General features: G+C 38.5%; 1 protein-coding gene across 3 annotated transcripts in view; it reads left to right on the top strand.

The window, feature by feature from the left end:
- The first annotated feature begins 4,257 nt into the window (after positions 1-4,257).
- Positions 4,258-17,832, top strand: part of LOC121322178 (pre-mRNA-splicing factor CWC22 homolog) — a 37,530-nt gene continuing 23,955 nt past the window's right edge. The window contains exons 1-4 of one of the 3 annotated variants that reach the window (XM_041261763.1): positions 4,258-4,317; positions 7,467-7,560; positions 13,817-14,019; positions 17,626-17,681. In XM_041261763.1, the coding sequence (XP_041117697.1) occupies positions 7,485-7,560; positions 13,817-14,019; positions 17,626-17,681 (335 nt within the window). In that variant the 5' untranslated portion in view covers positions 4,258-4,317; positions 7,467-7,484. Of the gene's footprint in view, positions 4,318-4,532; positions 4,615-7,466; positions 7,561-13,816; positions 14,020-17,625; positions 17,682-17,832 lie in introns of those variants that run through there. The other 2 variants (XM_041261762.1, XM_041261761.1) reach the window with 2 other exon arrangements.

Below are 17,832 nucleotides of genomic sequence, written 5' to 3'. Positions count from 1 at the left end.
AACTCACCCCTGAAGATCTACCTAATTATTTAAATACCTGATTCTAATTATCCCCTTAATTGAGCTGATAAAACCAGGGGTTGACTTACTTTTTCACATACCCTGAATCTTAATTACTCATTGTTTGTCTAAGGCATGAGATTGGTTCATATAAACCCTATTGGATATTTAAGAAATGACTGGTTTTGATTCAAGAAGGCTTTCATGGTAAATCTATGGAATTTCCATAATTATAATTGGGGTTCACAAACTTTTTCTTGGCATTGTGATGTATATATATATATATATATATATATATATATATATATATATATATATATATATATATAATATATGGTAACAGAAAACACCACTTCATTCATAGAGCAGTCAGTTTTATTAAAAAGCGATGCAATGTAAAAAAAAAAAAAAAAAAAAAAAAATCCACTAATAGTATTATCCATCAAAAGTTAGTAAAGAACATTTGATTTACTGCACCACTTTGTAATTGTACAGATCTACATACATTTCTAGATTGAATGTGTCAATATAGCTGCCATGCTGAGGTCAAGTGACTTTTTAGGCATCCTGCATCATACATTTAGCATCACATTATTGTTTACATTATTTACATGAGCGATAAGAAAATATTTTTTTTTACAGCAGTTTTACGCCCCTACATCTAGAATTGCAATATCGGTCTTTGGAAGCGAGCATTCACACAGGCTCTGATTAAAGCATACTTCAACGACTCAGTGATTTTCACTAATATCTCACTGTCTGTTTTTATGAACAGATGGTAGGCTATGTGCCAGCAAGAAAAGAAAAAAAAAAAAACTTTTGGGAAACGATAAAAAATGTAAAGTGAAATCTGTAATGCGTGTTAACTAGCTGAATACGTAATTACTAAGACACACTTTCAAAAATGATCATAAAGACTTTTGTTGATTTCCTTAAAACATGGTTTATCTTTTGTTTTGTTAACTCACTCACTTTTTCAATTCTTTGCTCTCACTAATACTGTTGCCTCGTTCTAATGAATGTAATTCTTTCTTCCTAATATAATCCTTGTATCTCCTAAAATACCCAGTTATTTCAACACCTAGCCAAACCACTAAACTCTTCTACCCGAATCAGTCACCTTAATTTCCCCTACTTTAGGTACAATATAAACCAGTGTGTTCCAAGTTAAACTTTTTTGATTAGCATCTGTGAACTGTCTTGTTTTTCTTAATACTTGTCCTTGTCCACTCTTGGTCAGACCTGCCCTAATAAGACCCGTTTCCTATTAAATCCATTCTATTTCTTTGTTGGTAGTGTGACGGCCGGCTTAGCAAACAGACCCGCTTGGGTTCTTTTCCCTTCTAAAAATCACGATACACACACAGGTTTGAAAGAAAAATAGCGCGGATGCGCAACTTTAATAACAAAAATAAGCAAAACAAAGACAAAACAAACACCTAACTCCTTTGGAGTTAGGACTAAACATTTACTGCAAGTTCCTAACTATTATGCAGGACGGATACGCCATTTACCTGCCAAAAAAACCCCCACACAATACCTTTCACAAAACAACTGGTCGGTCACACACTCACACTCACACTCACACTCACACTCACACTCACACTCACACTCACACTCACACTCACACTCACACTCACACAGAGTCAGGCTCCTCACTCACCAGCAGCCCTGAGTAGACTGGCTGCCTCTCTTAAATACCCTGCACCTGGCACTAATTTACAATTACCACCAGGTGCAGGGGATAACTAAACAATAAGACAATTAAACAATTACATAATTAACCAATTAAACAATAAAAACCCTTAGCCCATTCACCCAAGCATGCATTTTCACATTGTTTTTAAAGCAGGGAGGATTTTAACCCCCTCCCTGCTATCTCATACTAGAGTGGATGGATTTCACTGAAATCCAATCATTAGAATATTTTGCCAGGCAAAAAATGCTATTTTTTCAACATGGTGTCACTCTTCACATCTCAGGGCAGTTTCCATGTATAAATATTTCAAAAATAAAAAACAAATAATTACTAAATATATACTGTAGTAGGGCCTGCTTGTTAATAGCAATAACCAGGTTTATGACATATGCAGAGAGCCCATAGATTGAGCAGGTCATAAACACTGAGTTTGAGTAAATGCTTTAACACTGGGTGGATGTTCTGGGCCCATAGTCCAGTCCTAAATCATTGCTAGTTTCAGATGAAGAGAAAAAAACAACAGTGAAAATTGTCCAAAATCCATCTAGAATCCAAAATAATTTCCCATCTTCTCATCTCTGTTAATTCACTCAAACTCTATTTTCAGCTTCATCTATAGTATATCCTTTGGGAGTGTGCTGCTTGTCACAAAAGTATAGTCGTTGTAAGATTTATCATAGGTGCCAGTTCAACAATGTAAAACTGGCTTGTTTTCTCTTTTCAATAGAGAATGTTTTGTTAGAAGCCTATAATGCAAGACTGATGATGCTGGAGTATGCCCTAGACAGAGGAAGTTCAATCTCCTATCCTCTGAAGCAAACAGAGGTGGATAGAGACTCCAATTCCACAGACTGATTCATGTGGAAGGCTGTGACCACCCTGGGGAATTTGTACGCAGTGACACCTTGATGCAATCATCCCAAGTACGCATACAGGAGCTGTGCATCCACTGCGCCAGCAGCTCACTGACTTGCTTTGTGGAGGTGATAGCCAAGAGGAAGGCTGTCTTCATAGACAGATGCTTCAACTTTATGGAGTGTATAGGCTCAAAGGGGCCTTTGTGAGAGCCTCCAGTAAAACATCAAGGCTCCATTCGTGGAGAACGGCTCTCCTGGGAGGGCGTAACTACGAGCACCCTTCAAAAAACGAGTCGCTAGTTTATGAGCGCCCAGGACACTGAGTCAATGGGGACATGGCACGCAGATATGGCTGCTACGTGCACTTTCAATGTAGAGGGGATCAACTCACCTCTAACAGATCTTGCAGAAACTGCAAAATAGTTGCTATAGGGCAATAATTGTGGTCATGACCTCTGTCCATGCACTATTTTTGAAAATACATCCACTTATGGCAACTAATGCCCCTGTGGAGGAGGCCCTAGCGTTCTGCAGTGTTTTGACATCTGCATCCGAGAGCCCTAAGGCTTGCTTCCACCAGCGTAATGCTTCCCAGCATAGGTGAGACACAGTCAGCTGATGGTGTCTGTCGCGCTTAAGGTGCAGCCGAAAGGCATCGAGCCACACTTGGATCGGGCGCATGTGGAGTAACCCCAGCTGTTGCTGTTGATATTTCAAAGGCCCGACGCACCAAGGTGGGTGGGCCAAGGCAGCTGGCGAGGTCTACTCTACAGTGGGTCTAGTAAAAATACAGCCCATGGAGGACAACCCGTAGCTGCTGCACAACACAGGCAAGAGTGAATACCATGTGTGTACTGCAGATGTGCCAGCAAGGGCATTTAGTTAACAACAATAACATGTGTGTGTGTGTGTGTGTGTGTGTGTTTGTGTGTGTGTGTGTTTTTATATATCGAGTCGCTCGACAACAGGGGTATATTACAGCCTAGCCCCAGCGTAGGGCATGCTCCCACACGAGTGAAGGCTAGAAAAAGACAACAATACTCACTCCTTTAAATCAATACTGCACAGGCGGTCAACTCACGTACCACTGATAGGAAAGCAGCAGCCTGCAATGCAAGCATGTGCAGGTAGCTGAAGAAGAAAGAAGAAAAAGACTGAATTAGGAGTCACTGATTCTGTGAAAGCGGCAAGCCAGCTTTCAGCCTGAAAGGTAAGGGAACTGCAGCTGACTCAAAAGCTCTTTTTCACAGTACACTCAGATACCAACACAGAGGGTCTTGCCTTACTGTCTTGAGAGGCAAAAAGAGACATGGCTTCCGTGGAATGACGGTTTTAACCCCTCTAGGTGGGCCACTGGGCATCACAGTAAGGGGCCTATCGGCAGCTCTGTTATGGAGAGCTCAGAAAATACACAGGCATATCCCATACGTAATGTTTTGGTGGTCATCTTCAAATGGAATGGGAACTAAATTCTGATTTGCTTGTATCTTGCCCCAGAACCATTACAGTTTCAGGCAAACCTTAAACATACATTCTATTAACCCCAGCAGGAGACTAATAAATAAGTGGTTGCCAAATAATAAAATACAGTTTTTTTAATTTGTTGGTGGATCTTAAGCTGCTTTCCCTGGGTTCAGGAGCTGCTCTTCGGTTCCAGTTGCCTGCCATTGATGCTCTATATAACATACCCATCATGTGAACTTCCATTTTAGATCAAGCTTCCTTTTTTGTGTGCAATACATTGCTGTGCTACTCGTTGAGGTAAGTAGATCCACTATGTTATATATGAATAAAGCTCTGGCTGGGTGAACCTGTGTGGAAACAAATATCCAAACATTGTTTTCTTCTACAGGTATTCGTATTAAGCTGGTCACCCTCGGTTTTTCAAATTTCGGGTTTTGTTATTCGCCAATTTTAGCCTTGCAAAAGACTTGCTGTCTGCGCATATTGTCCTCATTTAGTACCCGTAGAACGCGTGTTGCGATATCAGGAAACATGGAGGCAGAATCAAACGAAGTAGGAATCGAAATGAGAATACACTCCACAACCGAAAAGGAGGTATTGCAGAGTTTTTCAACCAGTTTGACATAAGACCATTGTTATTGCGTGAATATTCAAATGCTGATATAACAGTAGATTGAGATTTAGATGGTTTATTGCGATATTTATAAGCTTGTGGTACTGACTAGACTCGGAACAGAGAGCAGGCCTTCATGTGTCAAGTCTGATCGCTCACACAGCGCTTTTCTTAAGTATTATGTTTACCGTTTACTTTATATGAAATCGGGAATTCAAATTGGTGTAGGTTATTAGTCTTCTGATTGTATATTCCAGGCGGCCTACGTTAACGTTTACAAAGTGACTGATGTGGTACCGTAACTATATTTGTTTGTTGTGCAGATAAAGAATGAATACATGGACAACTACATAAAACAAAAACAAACGAGTTATGGAATGTGTTCTTAATGTTATTAGCTAATTTTCTTAACTGAAACTTTAAGTAAAAGGCTGTATTCGATATACAATGAAACTTTAACAAGCCCTTTAACCTAGGTATCAATGTACTGGGATTTTTAACATAAAAAATAAACAAAATCAAAAGACTAATGTTTGTACTAGCAAAGTGATGGTGTACAATACAGTAGTTTGCACAAAGTTACTAAACAAGTTTAAATTCGCTGGGATTGCTTTTACTTGGCATGTTACATTATGATTTACCTAATAAATACAGAGACAGACCAGTGAGTGGCACCTTTCAACGCATTTTTATATTTTAAATGTGTCCTTTTTTTCCCCACTGATACAGTACTATTGGCTGAAGTCGAATACAAATGTCAAAGTTTGTTATGAGAGGTCCATTCAAGACTGTGTTTATTTACCATGCCATGAATTACAGTATCTCTGTTCCTAGGTGCTGATATGATTATATTTTCAAAGTATGGGTAAAGCATAGTTTGCAGTTATGCGTGAAGTGTTTGTTTTTGTTTTAATGCAATATGGTCTTATGACAAAAATGATTTAATACCAAGTACGTTTTCATGTGTGTGAGAATCAGACGTGTCACACAGTCTACATGATCTACTGTATCATTCATGTGTGTGTATGTATGTATGTATGTGTGTGTGTGTGTGTGTGTGTGTGTGTGTGAATGTGTGTGTGTGTGTGTATGTGTGTGTATATATATATATATATATATATATATATATATATATATATATATATATATATATATATAATATATATATTATATATATAGAATAATACACATTGGAGTGCACTGTACTTTTACACTTAAAGATTTTACAGTCTCCTGGGCCCCGAAATATGTATTTCCGGGTATTACTTGATTAACTGTAGTGTGATTAAACATAATTTGGTAAAATTCAAGTGATTATATGTTCAAGTGAGACCTGTCACTTGCATCTGGGAGTATGGCTGACTGCGACAATGAAAGTGAGAGGAGCCTAATTGTATCAGTTTCAGACACCTCTTATGAATGTGAATCATGTAGTGATGGATCTGACGTAGAGAGAGAAAACAGGGATTGTCTCCCATATTAGTTCGAGCCGTATACCTCTGAATCAGAAGGGTCAGGCTCGGAGAGAGACTCCAACACCAACGCGGAGGGACAGTGATGTCCGCGGAGAATCGGCGTCTTGGCAACACAGAATGGTTAATAAAAACAGTTACATGTAACATCGATTGAAACTTAATATTTCAAGTTACCCATAGTTGTATATTTATGACATTCCTTTAGTTAACAATATTGATGCATGAATTATTGATATGAATAGAATAACTGAATGCTGTGGATTGTTATTGGCATGTATTTAACATATCTCTATATACATTTACATCTCTATAAATCTAGGCCCATCTCTGCCATCATCATTGGTCTTTCTTCAAAACTGTCTGGCGTGAAATGCACGTGCGCTGCATTTTTGTGTCTTTCGGAAAACAATGAATAATACTATTACTTTGAAACCAGCAACCAGCTACAACACAAGTACAAGGCATTAAGTTATAAAAAATGTGCCTGTCTCTGTGAAAGTCAATCTGTCTTTTGTTCACCTTCTCCCTCTGTGATGTCACTACCGGTATCCTGAGGCTGTTTCAAAACCAAGACAAAGTCTTGCATTTTATTAAAAAGCTTTATCACTGACAACAACTTTAAATCTCATTTGGGAATACGTGTTAGTAATAAATTATGTTTCATAAAAGTGGTTTGGAGGGTGTCATAAGCACTTTAAGGTTTTAACAAAAGAAATCATCTGTATTTTGTAAAGGATGCTTTATATTATGAAGGAATACAGTGACTGCTCTTAAATAAAGCACAGCCTAATCAAACCGATGCATTTTTCAAAGTTGACATTTTTACTCTGTGTAATAAATAACATGGAAACAAACCATTCTAAAAATGTTGAACACAGTGTTCTACATACTCAGGAAAATATGTCATCCCCTGTGAGTTAATGTATTATAGAAACTACACTAGCTCTAAAATAATAATGATCACAAAAAAATGACTTGATTTCACCAAGCTGGTGGCATTGCCAGAAAGGTGCATCATAAAGCATGCATTTTATTTTTGCAGTGAACAGAGTCTCTTGTTTTTTGAGGTGCCTTATTATACTTTTATTTGGTTTTCATAGAAATCGTGTTGCTTGATTCAATTAATACAAAAAGTGATATACTTCTAAAAAAATATTACTGAATTATACTGTAGATCCTGTTTTTAAGGCGCAACTGACCTTTTTGTGCTTTGGTCCTTCCTTGTCAGAATAGTCTTTTCTGTCTCCATACACTGCCCAAATGGCACCATTAACATATGAAATCTCCAAGTTTTGTTGTGCAGAATTTATACTGCAAGTGGTTGAAATCTGACGGTTTTCCCTTTCTCTTGTACACAGCCATCCAATTCAGGGAATATGGACAAGCCTCCAAGTGGTCGGAGTGGGAGCTCATCAGAGGAAGAGGAGCATGACAAGGGCAAAGATAAAAAAGGTTAATACAGTAAACGTTATTTTAGTTGTCGCCACAACCAAAACTGTATGATTATACTAACAGCCAGAAACCAGGCTTTCTTTTTTTCAGTAGGGAATGACAGAAATCACTTTACTCCTAAATTATCAATTGATGCTTTAAGGCAGTGGAATTCATGAGAAAGAAAGAGAAAAGTAATATGTGAGTCATCAAGGTAGAGGGTGAATTTAAGCCGCAAAATCAGTTAAGAAGTTTAAAAATAAAAACTTCAGTGGAGCCATGAGGCATAAATCTGATTTTTTCCAGGTGAAGAAAATTTATTACATCACTTTTCCAATGAATACAAGTGGGTGGGGCAGATTACTTCCAATGTAATAAAATCAGGCATTTTGCCAGCAAAGTGGAGAATGCCTCACTGTGTATAGGGCAGGATTACATGATTGGGAACAACACCAAAAACTGCTGTAAGATGAGAAAGGTCAAGAGGTGTATTTAGGATCTGTGATAGAGATTCAAAGATAGAGTTCCAGAATGGGGCTAATTAAGGACATATGAATTAGAGTAGCAGAGGCCTGTTTACATTTATCACAAGTTGGATCTAAATTTGGAAAGATTTTAGCTAGATTAGCCTTAGAAAAATGAATGATGAAGGATCTTAAATTATGTTAGACCAAGCCTCGTGCACAGTGAGACATCATGGATTCCAATATTTCCCCTGAAAGTTCAAATCCCAAATACTGCTCCCATAGACTTTTCAGAGTAGTCAAGGAAGAAAACTCCAGAGACAATATAGTGGAGTAAATCTGGGATAGCCCAGCTTTACAGTTTGGAGTTCGTTTAAAACTAGTCTATAGCCGATTCCAAGGGGATGACAGGAATATTCGTCACTTTGTTTTGTATGAAATCCCGAACCTGTAAGTAATGGAAAAAGTGTGATTTTGGTATTCAAAATTTTGGGGACAGCTGTTTAAATGAATCAAAGCAGTCATCAATGTACAAGTCTCTGAAAGATGCAATACCTCTTCCACACCAAATGCGAAATGCGTGGTCCGCTACTGAGGGAGGAAAAGGGCGATTTACATTAAGTGATGTATAGATACTGAAGGACTGAAAACCAAAGTGTTCTTAAAGTTGTGCCAGAATCCTAATTGACCACTTAACCAGGGGGTTAGTCCTAAATCTAGACTTTGAAAGAGGAAGGGAGGAACATACTAGGGCAAGTAAAGTGTTGCAAAGGCGGGAGGATGCTTCTGTCTGCAGCCAAGAAGGACCTTTTTTTAACATGAGACTGCACCCAGTAAGAAATTACATGAATGTTAGTCGCCCAGTAATAGAACAGAAAATTGGGTAAAGCAAGGCCCCCTAATGCTTTTGGTCTCTGGGGGAAGGCTTTGCATATTCTTGGAGACTTTATTCCAAATAAAGAGGGATATAATTTGGTCACTGGATCTGTGGCAGGGCGATTGCCCTGCACAATGGTAATTTAGCGTTGGTGTGATTTATATGTGGAAGTGGGTTTATTGTTTATCGTTTTGGAGTTGATTTGTTTGACTGAATTATTGTTTACAGACAGGCGCTCGATTGAGACTTGCTGCCTACTGGGCTTGGTTGAGGGGAAGGGCAGCAGGTGATTGGCTATGCTGGTCCTTAGATCAGCAGGTGGGCGGGTCTTGACAGAGTGTCCGTCAGTTTAAAAACATCCGCGGGAGGTGGCTCGGGGCTGCTGCAAGTCAATGAGATTTGGCAGTAGAGAGGTCTAGAATCCCTCTGGAGACTGCTGACTGCTGCATGGGTTAACCAGGGTCAGGGTTCCAGCATTCACGCAAGAAGAAACTGCAGCCGCTGAGGGAAATAGGAAACGCCAAGGGTCAGACACTTTATATGTATCTGAAATGGCGCTAACTGTTAAGTGGATTTTGAAGGTCATTCAGATTTTGGGGAAGAGAGAACCAGAGTAGGATTTAGTGCACAATTGAAGTTTCCTCCTAAAACAAGGCAACAAGGAAAAAAGGTCAGTCATAAAGTTGTTATCCTCAAAGTTTGGGGCATAAACATTGGCCATTATGAGTGGTGTGTAAAAAAGTTTGCCTGTGACTATCACGTACTGGCCATTTGGGTCTGCTATTACTTGTGAGGAGATAAAAGGAATATTTTTAGGCGCTAAAATAGCTGCACCTCTGGCTTTACAATGAAATTGGGAGTGAAAAAGCTGCCCTACCCACCCCTTAAGCATTTGAAAGTGGTTTGAGGTGCGTAGATGTGACTCTTGAAGATATGCTATTCCCACTTTAAATTTCTGCCTATGTGATAACACCTTATTGCGTTAACTGGATGATTAAGCTCTTTATCATTCCAGTTTATAAAGTTCACTGGGCAGCCTGCAGAATGGTTATTTTTGTTATTGGATAGCATAATAAAAAACGCTTTAAAGCCAATAAAAAATATCCTAAATTGTATGAGAGGATAAACAGAGATACAATGCATACCATAGAAAGAACAAGCACTTAGTAGCATATGGGGGAACAAAGGTGTAGACCTCGCTATACCACTTGCATACCTGTTTATAACAAAGCAAACAAGGACCTACAAATGCTCTCAAGGGTAAAAGAAAAAAAAAAAAGCTTAACCCAGAAGTCATTGTAATAAAATAAACTGTAGCAATATCAGTAGAATGCAACGCGTAGAGCAATAACAACGAAAAGAAAAAAAATGCAAGGGAGATTGTGAATCCACACTATACGATATCAATGAGAAAAAGAAAAAGTCCCTATCGTGCAGATTTGGGTTCTGTATATGAGACTAAGCAGACCCAGTAAGGAAATACAAATCTAAATAAAATACATAAATTATAGATATCAGAAATAGCAGTCCATATAAACCCAACACTACTGTATTCGGTATAGACCCTTAGGGTCATTTCTTTAAAAACTACAGCGCTGCGGTCTTCAACTCCAGATAAACAGTTCAAGGGAAAGGAAGGGTCAGCTTAAAAGAAAACCAACCGTTCCAAACCAAGGCAATTAGGAAGAAAAAATAAACAAATGTATAAAAGTAAAAGTGAATGTGATATGCAAAATCTATTAATATACAGTATATATATATACACACACACACACACACAGTACCAGTCAAAAGTTTGAGTACACCTGCTTGAAACCAGGTTTTTCATGATTATGCTTTTAACTGTATAAATATGTCTATAAACACTTAATATTTCATTATATGATATGTGTACTTATATAAGCTGATAATCATAGGTGAATAAAGGAAAATGTAAATCTTGTCAATTTCAATGAAATGGTCACCCAAAGCAAGGGGATTTCAGTCTGAAGCCCAAGTCAGTTAAACGTCTGAAATGTGTATAACACGGTGTTAGAACACTGGCCTAAGTATAAGTGTCTTTGTTAGATGTTCTTTGAGTTAACTAGCGTATTACCTAATTAACCTTTTGTCACCAATTATTGTTAACAGGTGAGGGTCCATGATTACTATAAATATAGGTAACATAGGCACAAGTTTGTCATTCCGGAATGTAAGGGAACGGAAAATGGCAAAATACGCTCTGTTAAGCAAAGACAAAAGACAGTCTGTAATTACTTTAAGAAATGAAGGTCAATCTTTAAGACAAATCAGCAAGAACTTTGCAAGTGTCTGTAACTGCTGTGGCCAAGACCATCAGACGATTTGAAGAAACTGGCACTCATGAGGACCGAACAAGGTCAGGCCAAGGGTGACCTTAGAATCAGAGAAAAAGTTCATTAGTCACAAGTCTGCAAAACCAGCGATTAACTGCCCATGAAATAGAAGGTCAGCCAAACTAGAAGTACAGATGTTTCAGCATCAGCTGTTCAGAGGAGATTGCATGCAGCTGGCCTAACTGGAAGAATTGCTGCAAAGAAACCATTGTTAAGAGTGCAGAATAAGAGGAAGAGTGTGGTTCCTACTGTCAAGCCTGGAAGAGGCAGTGTCATGGTCTGGGGTTGCTTTGCTGGTGACAGAGTTGGTGACAGATCTTTACCAAGTCCATGGCAAGCTCAACCAGCATGGCTATCATAGCATACTTCAGAGGCATGCCATTCCGTCAGGATTACAGCTAGTTGGGCAGTCCTTCACACCTCAGTTGTGCAAGAACTATCTGGCAAAGAAGGAAAGTGAAGGACAACTCAATCTAATGACCTGGCCTGCCCGGTCTCCAGACCTCAATCCCATAGAACTTGTATGGGGCAAACTGGACAGAAGAGTCAAAGCAAAGCTACCCACAAGTGTCCTACATCTCTGGGAATTGCTGCAGAAGAGCTGGGAAGACATGTCGGGTGATTTCCTGCTGAAACTTGTTAACTGAATGCCTTGTGTTTGTGAGGCTGTTATTAAGGCAAAGGGTGGCTATTTTGAGGAATCCAAGATTGAGACAATTTTCTTGAACATTGCTTTGATACTCCTTATGTTTTGTATATTGTAACATGTGTTTTCATTGTCAAGTATTTACAGAAATGTATACGACGTAAAACATGTGTTTCCAATTTGAGTCGCATTATTCCAAGGCAGCCAAATGCAGTGTGCCCTGCAGCAACCGTGAATTAACCAGGTGAAGGAGTTGAGACGATCTGATCTTTGTAGAAGGCAGTGGCATCCTGTGGTGTAGTGAAAATCGTCCGACTGCTGTTTTGGGTGATTAGTAAATCGGGCAGGGTACAGAAGGCTGTATTTCACACCATCTTCAACGTCAAAAATATATATTCGCCTCCCCTGAAATTATAGATCTCCCTTGTCTCTTGCCAACCGTAATATCTTCTCCTTATCCTGGAAGTAGTGCATCTTGAGGATAATGGGACGGGGCCGGTCTCCTTCCTTAGGCCTTGGGATAAGCGAGACGTGCTCAATCAAGGACGGGGGGATCCAGCTTATCCTTCCCAAATAGATCGGCAAAAACTGCGACATGTCTTCCGAGACACTGACAACGCGTAGATTGTTTCCCCGTACCCTACCATCTAAAGCCTCGCCTTTCCATTTGAGCATCTCATTCTTTGCAGAAAGACTGCTGCAGGAGGCCTCCAGCAATCACCCTGTCAGAAATATCGCTCAGAGATCTATCTCCTGCAGCCGGCCGCCATAAGAGTCCAGAGTACCTTGGAGTGTAGCAATAGATTCACAGTTTTCGGATTTAAATGATTCGATAGAATTCTGGATCTTGTTCACAGCTGAAATCAGAAAGGCCAGTTTTTGCCACTCCCCAGCTGGACTTCTTTTTTCTCGCCTCTACACAAAAGCCATGCTCGACAGCGCCCCCCACAGTACACTTTCTTTAAGTAACTTCAGGCCAAATCATCTCTGTTGTACGAAATTGCTGTCTGCCAGCTATTGCTGCAGCGTTCAGTGATGATGTGTCATTTTCCCGAATTATTATTATTATTATTATTTTTTGATTTTTAAAAAAAAAAAAAAAAAAAGGTCTGCTGACCTATTGCAACCCTTTCTGTATGGCTCTCCCAGGCTTTTAGACTGAAAGAAATGTAAGCCTGATGTTTTTTTGACCTTGCTGCCCAAGGGTATACTGAAAGTGCTAGAGTGCACACAATATTGTGCCAGTGATATTCTTGTTTCACTTAAGACTTTTAGTATCAGAATTTATTTTCCTCATAAGATTATGTAAATGTATGTAGCATTTAACTGAGCTGAATCTGACTTTTACCATCTGGATTCACAAACCCGATTACACTAATATTGGCCTACCTGAAGCAATTTACATTGTTTTAACACACACACACACACACACACACACACACATATATATATTTTTTTTTTTTTCAGTACTTAGGTATTTTACAGTAATGTTGAGCAAGTGGTGATCACAAAATCTTCAACATTTCAATTATGGGTTTTAAGGTGTATTTTCCATTTCAGTATGAAAACGATCACACTGATGAGTGCATCTCATTTTTATATTTGGCTTAACAAAAGTAATGATTTATTTTTTTACACATCATGCAAAGTAGGCGATCAAGCATGAAAGCAGGATCTTGTCTTTTCTTGATATGAAATACTGCAAGTAAAACATCTGAATGGAGTGATTTAAGTCGCATAAATCTCACTTTCAGCTCCGTTGGTCAAAACAGAATTGACAGCTATACTCAAGGCTACATCACTTTTTGTGCCTCTCCCTATGAGATAACATAATAATAATCAGATAAGCTTTCTTTTGTGAATTACAGGTAAGGTATTAAAAATAAAAAAGTAAAAACTTTGGTAGACTGGTTAAATGTATGTTATGTCTGTCTAGCAGAGCCATCAGATCCTGAGAAGAGGCCAGATGACAGAAGTAAGAAAAGCCCTCCTCAAGAGAAAGGGGGGCGTGCTTCACGGAGCGATGACAGCGATAGCAGTAGTGACAGTTCCAGCGGCTCAGACAGTGGCAGTAGCAAAGAGAGTTCAGCCAGTGCTGGTGGGGCACGGAAAATGAAAAGCAGAGTGTCACAAATAACAGTAAGTGCTGTCTTCCTTAGTTCATCGTGCACTTGCGTTTTAAAAAAAAATAAATAAATCAATCGGAACACCATCTTGGATTTTTTTTTTTTTTTTTTTTTTAATTCAGAGTTTTTTTTATTTGTTTTTTATTCATAACTTCAAAAAAACGTATGATGAAACTTAAGGAACTGGATTAGACAAATGATTCGACCTAGTGCCTTCATCGGTTTAACCCTTTGCAACCTTAAATCTGAAACTACTCTGAACAAAAATATAAACGCAACATGCAACAATTACAAAGATTTTACTGAGTTACAGTTCATGTAAGGAAATCAGTCCATTGAAATAAATTCATTAGGCCCTAATCTATGGATTTCATATGACTGGGAATACAGATATGCATCTGTTGGTCACAGATACCTTAAAAAAAAAAAAAAAAAAAAAAAAAAAAAAAGGTAGGGGCGTGGATCAGAAAACCAGTCAGTATCTGATGTACTGGTGTGACCACCATTTGCCTCATGCAGCGCGACACATCTCCTTCGCGTAGTTGATCAGGCTGTTGATTGTGGCCTGTGGAATGTTGTCCCACTCCTCTTCAATGGCTGTGAAAAGTTGATGGATATTGGGGGGAACTGGAACATGCTGTCATACACGTCTATCCAGAGCATCTCAAACATGTTCAGTGGGTGACATGTCTGTTGAGTATGCAGGCCATGGAAGAACTGGGACATTTTCAGCTTCCAGGAATTGTGTACAGATCCTTGCGACATGGGCCGTGCATTATCATGCTGAAATATGAGGTGATGGCGATGGATGAACGGCACGACAGTGGGCCTCAGGATCTCGTCACGGTATCTCTGTGAATCAAATTGCCATCGATAAAATGCAATTGTGTTTGTTGTCCGTAGCTTATGCCTGCCCATACCATAACCCCACGGCCACCATGGGGCACTCTGTTCACAGCGTTTACATCAGCAAACCGCTCGCCCAAACGGCGCCATACACGCCGTCTGCCATCTGCTCGGTACAGTTGAAACTGGGATTCATCCGTGAAGATCACACTTCTCCAATATGCCAGTGGCCTTCGAAGGTGAGAATTTGCCCACTGAAGTCGGTTACGACACCGAACTGCAGTCACGTCAAGACCCTGGTGAGGACGACGAGCACACAGATGAGCTTCCCTGAGATGGTTTCTGACAGTTTGTGCAGAAATTCTTTGGTTGTGCAAACCTACAGTTTCATCAGCTGTCCGGGTGGCTGGTCTCAGACGATCCCGCAGGTGAAGATGCCGGATGTGGAGGTCCTTGGCTCGCGTGGTTACACGTGGTCTGTGGTTGTGAGGCCGGTTAGACATACTGCCAAATTCTCTAAAACGACGTTGGAGGCGGCTTATGGTAGATAAATGAACATTCAATTCTCTGTCAACAGCTCTGGTGGACATTCTTGCAGTCAGCGTGCCAATTATACACTCACTTAAAACTTGAAACATCTGTGGCATTGTGTTGTGTGACAAAACTGCACATTTTAGAGTGGCTTTTTATTAACCCAGCACAAGGTGCACCTGTGTAATGATCATGCTGTTTAACAGCTTCTTGATATGCCACACCTGTCAGGTAGATAGATTATCTTGGCAAAGGAGAAATGCTCATGTAAACTAATTTGTGCACAATTTCTACCCCTTGCCAAGTTGGGTATACAAAAAATATTAGAATGCTACAGATGTGACATTTTATGAGGATTTCAAATTAAAAAATTTAAGTATCTTCTACCGTTGAGGAGCTACAAGATGTTGCCAGAGCCGTGGCCCTATTTATAGGTACTGTCAGCAATTTTGTGGAAGTAGTTCAAACTAAGCAAAATATCATTTAGTACAAAATATAATAAAAACCAACTCGTATGTAAAACCTTTTAACCATGAAATATGAATAAATACAAGTAAAAAATGCAGTTTTATTGAAATTAGTCAATAATTTAGCATTATGAAGAGAAAAATCATATTTCTATACAAATGTTATAGAATTCAATATATCCATGAATAGCAATTCTATAGAAAAAAGTACTATAATAACAACAAAAAGTGTGTGTGTGTGTGTGTGTGTGTGTGTGTGTGTGTGTGTATATATATATATATATATAATATAATTAATACGTAATTGTAGTATAAAGCAGTAAACCTAAATGTAGCCACCACTGTAAAAGCAAACAAATAAATGGATTTCATTTTTGGCATATAAACATAATGTACTGTATGTTTCCTGATTTTCAATTATTTTACATTGTGAAGAGAATCATATTTATATACAAAAGTTATAGAATTCAATAGAACCATGAACAGCAAATCAAAACAAACAAAAAAAAGTCTATAGAAGAATGAACTATATGATGATCATAAAGCAGTAATCTTAAGTCTGCTATACATGACCTTGTCTTCCTCTTCAAAGTTTGCACTGGTAGATGTGTTTACTATGTATGTGCTTATGAAGTGTACCATCAAAACTGTAGGGATACAATTATTTTGTTCCTAGTGCATAGCTTTATCCAATGACAAGTCTCCAAAAGACCGATTTGATTGTCCCACGACAACTTATTGCTGTGAGACAACCCGGAAAAGAGATTGTGTTGTCAGGATTTAACTTCTGAAATTGGAGCACTCCGGCAGCATTGGGTTAGTGTAAAACATTCTACTTGTTCTCGTAAAGATCACTTGGTTTAAAAAAAATAAAAAATAATTATATATAATATCGTTATTCAGTTTTTTTATTATTATTATTTAAGCCTATGTCTGTTTTAAAAACATCAGGAATAATCTGAATAACATTAAGTTACTAACATATACCCTGAGCCTATAAGCCCTTATTTCCTGCCCTTTTATGAATTAGGTTTTTCTTTTTAGTTATTTAATGATTTGGGTACATTACTCTGCTTCACGCAACATGACAGCGCTTTATCCCAGTAAGATGAAAATGAGTTAACCCGATTATAGCTGTCACTGAGTCACTGCACATGTATTACACAGTGCAGTTGTCCCCTGGGCTTCGTCAATGAAGCTATTAGTCCTCGTCAGATTCTTGGAATTTCTCAGTTCACTCTCAGGAGAAGCATGTTTTAACTTAGGAGGGTTTATTGGCCTATTAAATGTCTAGTGTTAAATTCTTGTTTTATAGTATGATTCTTTTTTTCTTTTTCACCACAGCACAAACTATACTAGTTACATACATTTTGTCATTAGAAAAACTTAGTGAAATTTGTTGGGTTTTTTTAATACAGTGGTGGGCATTGTAAAAATTGACCTAAAATATTTGATATATCCCAATGCAGATTAATACTGAAACCCTAGGATTACAGATATAGAAAATGGAAGGATCTAACTGTGCATAATTGCTTTTATAGTATCAGCAGTTTATCGTGTTTAATTGATTGCAGTTTGGCAGGATAGTTTTTTTTTTTTTTATTTATTACTGGTATGTTGCAGTCCTGCTGTTCTTTTTATTAACAAACACATTCATATATTTTAATAGCCTTGTCTTTGTGCACCAGGAATAAGTCTTTTAAGCATATTTTAAATAATGACAAATGTGTTGCTTTTTACTTTGTTTGTTCAGCTTGTCTTTTTCTTTGATTCAGCATAATTTCAATGAGGATGCAAGAGACCAACGCAAAAGCCCCTCTCCAGAATACAGGTACGTAGTAACCTGGTTTAAATTGATTTTTCATGACTCCCTGCTGAATTTTCAGCCAGATTAGCTTGTTATGTGGCTAAGTAAAATGTGCATCATAGAGAAAGCTGCTCTAGACAAACATAAGCTGTTTGTAGTTCACCAAATCACTGTT

Source organism: Polyodon spathula, chromosome 10, assembly GCF_017654505.1.
Source record: "Polyodon spathula isolate WHYD16114869_AA chromosome 10, ASM1765450v1, whole genome shotgun sequence".
Lineage (NCBI taxonomy): Eukaryota > Metazoa > Chordata > Actinopteri > Acipenseriformes > Polyodontidae > Polyodon > Polyodon spathula.
The sequence above is the reverse complement of the archived record's forward strand: the minus strand, read 5'-3'. Positions and strand labels throughout refer to the sequence as shown.